Source organism: Colobus angolensis, unplaced genomic scaffold (assembly GCF_000951035.1).
Source record: "Colobus angolensis palliatus isolate OR3802 unplaced genomic scaffold, Cang.pa_1.0 Scaffold239, whole genome shotgun sequence".
NCBI lineage: Eukaryota > Metazoa > Chordata > Mammalia > Primates > Cercopithecidae > Colobus > Colobus angolensis.
The window spans coordinates 339,775-347,902 of record NW_012115588.1 but is presented as its reverse complement, the minus strand read 5'-3'; the positions used below and the strand labels follow the sequence as shown (position 1 = coordinate 347,902).

At 49.2% G+C, this 8,128-nt stretch overlaps 2 protein-coding genes across 5 annotated transcripts in view; one reads left to right on the top strand and one right to left on the bottom strand.

Moving 5' to 3' along the window:
- The window catches only part of XRCC6 (X-ray repair complementing defective repair in Chinese hamster cells 6), a 37,565-nt gene extending 32,360 nt beyond the window's left edge, over positions 1 to 5,205 (bottom strand). For 2 of the 4 annotated variants that reach the window (XM_011945091.1, XM_011945092.1), the window contains exons 1-2: positions 4,998 to 5,169; positions 4,257 to 4,353 (exon numbers count right to left, since the gene is read on the bottom strand). In XM_011945091.1, the coding sequence (XP_011800481.1) occupies positions 4,257 to 4,338 (82 nt within the window). In that variant the 5' untranslated portion in view covers positions 4,339 to 4,353; positions 4,998 to 5,169. Of the gene's footprint in view, positions 1 to 4,256; positions 4,354 to 4,928 lie in introns of all 4 variants that reach the window. The other 2 variants (XM_011945089.1, XM_011945090.1) reach the window with 2 other exon arrangements.
- An 82-nt stretch (positions 5,206 to 5,287) lies between these two features.
- The window catches only part of DESI1 (desumoylating isopeptidase 1), a 28,002-nt gene continuing 25,161 nt past the window's right edge, over positions 5,288 to 8,128 (top strand). The window contains exons 1-2 of the mRNA XM_011945145.1: positions 5,288 to 5,581; positions 5,969 to 6,084. Coding sequence (XP_011800535.1) covers positions 5,494 to 5,581; positions 5,969 to 6,084 — 204 coding nt within the window. The 5' untranslated portion in view covers positions 5,288 to 5,493. The remainder of the gene's footprint in view (positions 5,582 to 5,968; positions 6,085 to 8,128) is intronic.

Below are 8,128 nucleotides of genomic sequence, written 5' to 3'. Positions count from 1 at the left end.
CCTGTAGTCCCAGCTACTCGGGAGGCTGAGGCAGGAGAATGGCGTGAACCCGGGAGGCGGAGCTTGCAGTGAGCCGAGATCACGCCACTGTACTCCAGCCTGGGCCACAGAGCAAGACTACGTCTCAAAAATAAATAAATAATTATTTTGGCCAGGCACAGTGGCTCACACCTGTAATCCCAGCACTTTGGGAGGCCAAGGCCTGTGGATCATGAGGACAAAAGATTGAGACCATTTGGGACAACACAGTGAAACCCCATCTCTACTAAAAATACAAAAATTAGCTGCGTGTGGTGGCACATGCCTGTAATCCCACCTACTAGGGAGGCTGAGGTAGAAGAACTGCTTGAACCCGGGAGGCGGAGGCTGCAGTGACCCAAGATTGCGCCATTGCACTCCAGGCTGGGTGACAGAGTGAGACCCTGTTTCACAAAAAATAAAAATAAATAAATGGCAGGGCACAGTGGCTCATGCCTATAATCCCACCACCTTAGGAGGCCGAGGCATGAGGATCACGAAGTTGAGATTGAGACCATCCTGGACAACATGGTGAAACCCCATCTCTACTAAAAATACAAAAATTAGCTGTGTGTGGTGGCGCATGCCTGTAATTCCAGCTACTAAGGAGGCTGAGGCAGGAGAATCGCTTGAACCCAGGAGGCAGAGGTTGCAGCGAGTCGAGACTATGCCACTGCACTCCAGCCTGACAACAGAGACTCCATCTCAAATAAATAAATAAAGTAATGAATTAATCATTTTAGAAAGAGAGTCGTGTTCTCTCACATAGGCTGGAACACAGTGGCGCAATCATAGCTTACTGCAGCCTTGAACTTCTGGGCTTGATCGATCCTCTGCCGCGGCCTCCCAAAGTATTGGGATTACAGGCATGAGCCACCTTGCCGGGCCTGCTGCTTGACCTCTTTTGGTGCAGATTAACATAGTCCTCTGTCCTTCCTACTAAGGACCTAGAGAGGCTTAATCAGATTCAGGTTTTCTTTCTTCAGCATGACTCTATTGTAAGTAACGTGTTTTTTCCTAAAAAGGTATATAGCGTCTGGTTATCTCCAAGTAGCTGGGATTACAGGCATGTGCCACCATGCCCTGCTAATTTTCTGCATTTAGTAGAGATGGAGTTTCACCATGTTGGTCAGGCTAGTCTCAAACTCCTGACTTCAGGTGATCCACCCGCCTTGGCCTCCCAAAGTGCTAGGATTACAGGCATAAACCACCATGCCTGGTTTATTTTATTTTATTATTATTTTTTTGAGACGGAATCTTGCTGTCACCCAGGCTGGAGTGCAGTGATGCGATCTCGGCTCACTGTAAGCTCCGCCTCCCGGGTTCATGCCATTCTCCTGCCTCAGCCTCCAGAGTAGCTGGGACTACAGGCACCTGCCACCACGCCTGGCTAATTTTTTGTATTTTTTCAGTAGAGACGGGGTTTCACCATGTTAGTCAGGATAGTCTCGATCTCCTTACCTCGTGATCCACCCACCTCGGCCTCCCAAAGTGCTGGGATTACAGACCTGAGCCACCACGCCCGACCCATATTTTATTTTTTTGAGACAGGGTTTCACTCTATCGCCCAGGCTGGAATGCAGGGTTGCAATCTTGGTTCACTGTAGCCTCTGACTCCTGGGTTTAAGCAATTTTCGTGCCTCAGCCTCCTGAGCAGCTGAGGCTACAGGTGCATGTCACCACAGAATCAACTAATTTTTGCATCTTTTAGTAGAGAGGGGGTTTTGCTATGTTGGCCAGGCTGGTCTTGAACCCCTGACCTCAGGTGATCTGCTCCCAAAGTGTTGGGATTACAGACGTGAGCCACCACACCCGGCCAAATCATGGTATATTTAAAATGAGCTATACGCCAGGCACAGTGGTTCACACCTGTAATCCCAGCACTTTGGGAGGCCGAGGTGGGCAAATCACCTAAGGCCAGGAGTTTAAGACCAGCCTGGCCAACATGATGAAATCCTGTGTCTACTAAAAATACAAAAATTAGCCTGGTGTGGTGGTGCACACGCCTGTGTTCCCAGCTGCTCGGGAGGCTGAGATGGGAGAATAGCTTGAACCGGGGTGGCGGAGGTTGCAGTGAGCCAAGATTGAGCCAGTGCACTCCAGCCTGGGCAACAGAGCGAGACTCTGTCTCAGTAAATAAATAAATAAATAAAAGGAGTTATAGAGATTAAATATATGTACTTGCAAGGAAAGATATATCCATGCTACAACAGTAAGAAAAAAAGGTAGAACACAAAATTATGTACATTTGTTTAAAATTATATCTGGAAGACTGGTGTAAATTAAAATGGCAAAAATGCATATGCACCATCGTTACAACAATACAAGAAATCAGATACAGGCTGGCCATAGAGGCTCATGACTATAAACCTAGAACTCTGGGAGGCCAAGGCTGGGGAGGGAATCGCTTGAGGCCAGCAGTTTGAGACCAGCCTGATCAACATAGCAAGACCCTGTCTCTACAAAAAATTAAAAAATTATTGGGAGTTGGTGGCACTTTAGTACTAGCTACTGAGATAGCTGAAGCAGGAGGATCACTTGAGCCGGGGAGTTTGAGGTTACAGGGAGCTATGACGATCTCACCACTGCACTCCAGCCTGTCTCTATTAAAAAATTAAAAAACAGATACATATTTTATTAGGAAATAAAGATTGAAAGATACTTGAAGGAAAAATACAAAAATGTCAAAATGCCGGTAGCAGTTGTGTTAGGGTGGTAGATTATACAGATTACGGCAAATTTAATTTTTTTTTTTTTTTTTTTGAGACAGAGTCTCGTTCTGTCGCCCAGGCTGGAGTGCAGTGGCACCATCTTGGCTCACTACAAGCTCCGCCTCCCGGGTTTACGCCATTCTCCTGCCTCAGCCTCCCGAGTAGCTGGGACTACAGGAGCCCACCACCGAGCCCGCCTAGTTTTTTTTTTTTGTATTTTTTAGTAGAGACGGGGTTTCACAGTGTTAGCCAGGATGGTCTCGATCTCCTGACCTCGTGATCCGCCCGTCTCGGCCTCCCAAAGTGCTGGGATTACAGGCTTGAGCCACCGCGCCCGGCCGGCAAATTTAATGTTTTATATTTCCTACATGTTTCTCACTTTTTTTTTTTTTTTGAGACAGAGTCTCGTTCTGTCGCCCAGGCTGGAGTGCAGTGGCACCATCTTGGCTCACTACAAGCTCCGCCTCCCGGGTTTACGCCATTCTCCTGCCTCAGCCTCTCGAGTAGCTGGGACTACAAGTGTTCGCCACCATGCCCGGTTAATTATTTGTATTTTTTTTAGTAGAGACGAGGTTTCAGGATGGTCTCGATCTCCTGACCTCGTGATCCACCCGCCTCGGCCTCCCGAAGTGCTGGGATTAGTCTTGAGACATCACGCCTGGCCGTTTCTCACTTTTAATAAAAGCATTCAAAATTTTGGCCAGATGCAGTGGCTCACGCCTGTAATCCCAGCACTTTGGGAGGCCGAGGAGGGTGGATCACAAGGTCAGGAATTCAAGATCAGCCTGGCCAAGACGGGTGAAACCCCATCTCTACTAAAAGTATAAAAATTACAGCGCGCCTGTAATCCCAGCTACTCGGGAGGCTGAGGCAGGAGAATCGCTTGAACCTGGGGATTGGAGGTTGCAGTAAGCCGAGATCGCGCCACTGCACTCCAGCCTGGATGACAGAGCAAGACTCCATCTCAAAAAAAAAAAATTCAAAAATCGTCTACCCAAGAGTTAAATTAACCAGTATGAAGATTATATGTACCCCTATTTCTCTTCCTTTGTTCTATGTGTTACTGTGTTGCCTGAACATACACTCCCAAACCTGGAGGCTACATTGAGGGAATCAATCGCTTTCCTGTAACTGTGTTGCTTGCATTTATTCTTTCGTTGGGGTAGTTATTGCAGGGTGGGGGCATTTTTACACTGAGGTCCTGGAATGGTAAAACCACTCTCCTGGATGAGAAGGGTCTCACCTGAACCACTTAAGTTGGCAAAAAATACCCATGGTCATGGCCATTTATCAGGGCCCAAAAGATGTCAAACTACCAGTGTCCAGAAAAAACTTAGAGCAGACTAGAGTAGGATATGAATATAAGAGCCTAGGGTAGCTCTGCAAAATTCAAAGGAAAAAAAGAACTTCAGAATTATTTGGGAGGAGAAGGGCATGCCATCAAACAGAAAAGTCCACCCAGCAGAGATGGGCAGGGAAGGTCTTTCTTCCACACACCGAATGGCACTACATGCTGAAGTCACTTACCACTTGCTTCAAGGTTCTCTTCTTGTTCTTCTTCTGCTTCTTCATCGCCCTCGGTTTTGTAATATGACTCCCACCCTGACATGTTGGCTACTGCTCACTAGGCGAAAGACGTTAAAGTCAGTAACAGGCAAATTTAAACCGAAAAAATACCGACCTCTAGGTTCTCGTGAGATCTGTTCTAAAGGCTTGGTTAGTAGTGAGGTACGTGGACGGTAAATCCTGCCGCTTCGAAAGCTCGGCAGTCGCACCGCATGTAAATGCGCATGGGGGCCATCCCACTAACAGCCTCGTCTCAGCTATCCCTCACGTTTCAGGGCCCGCGGCGGCCCGCGGTAGCCAGATGCCGGAGGTCCCGCCCCCGGCGCCATTTAGGCGATGAAGGATTCCCGCTCCGGGATTCTGTGCTCACTAACGGACCCCCTCGTCCTCAATACCGCCCAAAAACCTCCCCAAATTCCTCAATCACGCCCAATGCGGTCTCAAACGCAGACGGGCCTCAAGTGCAGGCAGGCCGCAAGCGCAGGAGGGCCTCAAACGCAGGCGGGCCTCAAACGCGAGGTGCCGCCTCCTTCAGCAGGAAGGAGCGTGGTCTCGAGTCTGTCGCTACCCCTCGGATTCGCACACTTAAGGCTAACGGTAACCCTCTAGCAAGGCTATGGGGGCGCGCGAGACCGAGCGGGCGAAGCGGGACGAGGCCAGGCCTAGCTGGCGAACAACAAAAATGGGTAACGGCCCGCTTACCTTTGGCGCAGAGAAGCGACCAACTTGGACAGAAGACGAGATTCCACGCATGCGCGGGCCCTGTTCTTAGTCCCAATCAACGCCCCCTACGTCATCACGCATGTGCGCACCATTTCGCGTCAGGCTGGCACGCACACTCCCCAACCAGCTTCTACCTACGTCCCTGACGAAATCAGAGAGCCCCGCCCACTTCTGCAAAGCCACGCCCCCGCCGTACGTCAGGACAATAAGCACATGCGCAAAAGTGCATGCCTGCCCCCGCCCCCTCTTCCGTGTGGGCCCTCCCTGTCCGCTCTCTGTCACCTCACAGTAGTCGTTGCCGGTAGCGGGTGTGGGGCTGCGAGCAGCGCAGGGCAGCCTCTCCCCTACGCCTCAGCCCGGGCCCGGGCTTGGTCCCCCCCTTTCCCTCCGCTTCCCACCCCCCGCGGGTACGGGAAGGTCCAAGTCGCTGCCGGGTGCCCGAGGGCCGTCGTGGCCGCCGTCGCCACGGGTCCCAATGGAGCCGCCGAATCTCTATCCGGTGAAGCTCTACGTGTACGACCTGTCCAAGGGCCTGGCCCGGCGGCTCAGCCCCATCATGCTGGGTGAGGGGGAAGGGGCCAGGTGGGCAGGAGGGCGGCAGCCAGGCCAGAGGGTGGCGGCTGGCCGAGGTGGGGAGACTTGGGCCACGACTCACGGGAAGACACATGGCCCAGAGGATGGAAGAAAAGCCGAGTGGAGAAGAGAGTGGTCTGAGGTTTGGGCCCTCTGAGCCCCGCTTTAGCCTCGCAGATACCATCCTCACGTTTGAATTCAAGGGGAAGGGATGGAGGAGTCATTCCTCCACCTTGCAGGGGGCTCGGGCAGAAACCGAGCCCTCGAGAGCCCCTTCGACGGGGGTGTGGAGTAAACCAGCGCTGGATCCCAGCGAGTTCCCTGCCTCGCTCGGGTAGCCTGGTGCACTCCTGCCTCCTTGGCGCGGTGTCGGAAAGGTGAGGATGCCTGCCGCGCGGTGCCCCTCGTGGTGACAGAGACACTGCGGAGGTCGGGTGGCCCTCGGAGAACCTTGCCTCAGTGCCAAAAGGAAGCTCCCTATGCAGTCCGGCGGGTAGGTGGGATGGGGGAGATAGAGCTGCCTAGAGACCCCCCCTAGGTAGGTCAAGTCAGGACAAGAGGAGCCCCGAACTCCGGGATTCACCGAGCAATCCTCTCCCCACAGTTTCTAAGTTAATTGCTTTTGCTCAAATGGCAAGAAAGCAGTTTTGGGGGAAGTTTGGATGAGGTTGTGTGAATAAGGATTAGTAAAGAAAGTATTTCGGTGAGAAAAACCAGCCCTCATTCAGTGACGATCACACCTCTTTTCAACTTAAATACAGGAATGTCTTGTGTAACACAGGAATTGTCAAGTTTGTAACTTCGGGTAGTGATGAGCAGGAAGGAATTCCAATAATTGAAAATTGAAGCTTTGACAGCATCCATTTGAATGGCTAATTTTTCCTGGCTTCTGTGGAGACATTGGCGAATTATTTAGTTCATCTCTGTAAGACGAGGGGGCAGAGGTCAAGTAAGCAAGGCTACTTTTGAGAGCATCCTTCAATGTCCTTGAGTTTCTAATATGTTGTAGTGAATTGAATTTAATCCCACAACCGTGGGCCCATGAGTTGTTTCTATATTTGGCTTCACATCAAAATCATCTAGGATGCTTGTTTAAAATGCAGATACCTTCATTTCCAACATATATTGTTAAATGAGATTAGAAAAAACAAGAGTAGAACAGCTCTTTAAATATGTAAATCAGAGGATATATATGTGCTTGCATAGGCAAATAATTATCCAAAAGGATACACAAGAAATTGGTAACAGCAGTAGCTTGTGGAAAGGGGAACTTAATGCCAGGGAAACAGGAGTAGAAGAGAAGCTTTGCTATACACTGTTTCTAACCTCTAGACCTGTGTATTACATACACACAATATCTATTTAAAATGAGAAAAGTTTTAATTATATCGATTCTAGAGCTTTACTTCACAAATACTAAATCAATCTCCTGGAGTTTTGGTCCAAAAATCTGTATTTTTAATGAGCTTATCGGCTAATTCTTTCGTAGCCAACCCATTATTTGACAGGGGTTTGGGCCTAGATAACCAGTTGTTAAAATGATAAGGCACATCTGAAAGCAAAACTTACAAAGTCATTGAGGAAGCTGTTACTCATTAATAGATTACATCAGTCAAGTTTTGTTTTGTTTTTTTTGAGACGGAGTCTCGCTCTAGCTCCAGGCTGGAGTGTAGTGGCGCCATCTCTGCTCGCTGCAAGCTCCGCCTCCCAGGTTCACGCCATTCTCCTGCCTCAGCCTCCCGAGTAGCTGGGACTGCAGGCGCCTGCCGCCATGCCCTGCTAATTTTTTGTATTTTGAGTAGAGATGGGGTTTCACCTTGTTAGCCAGGATGGTCTCGATCTCCTGACTTTGTGATCCGCCCGCCTCAGCCTTCCAAAGTGCTGGGATTACAGGTGTGAGCCACCATGTCTGGCCCACATCAGTCAAGTTTTAACTAAACTTCTTGGAATGGAGCTATTTAGTTGCTTTTTTTTTATCATAGTGAAGAATCAAATATTTCCTATACCCCAAGTAAAAGCCTCCCCCTTTACACTGGGTATTTTTTATCCTATTACCTAATAATTATTGGGCAGCTGAAAGGGGCCTTAGGAGTCATTATTTCATTCATTCAGCAGATGTTCATTGAGCGTCCACTCTATGCTAGTCAACGTGTTAAGGTAAATGAGGTTGATATAATGAACAAAGATATTCTTTGCCATCATGGAGCTGTCTAATGGGGGAGACATTAAAAATAAATACATAAACAAATAATTAGTTACAAATTGCATAAGTGCCTTCTGCACCAGAAGCACACTGGGTGCTGTGATAGAAAATAACAAGAGAGACTTTTTTTTTTTTTTTTTTGAGATGAGTCTTGCTCTGTTCCCCAGGCTGGAGTACAGTGGTGTGATCTCAGCTCACTGCAACCTCTGCCTCCCAGATTCAAGTGATTCTCCTGCCTCAGCCTCCAGAGTAGCTGGAATTACAGGTGCACGCCACCACACCCGGCTAATTTTTGTATTTTTAGTAGAGACGGGGTTTCGCCGTGTTTGCCAGG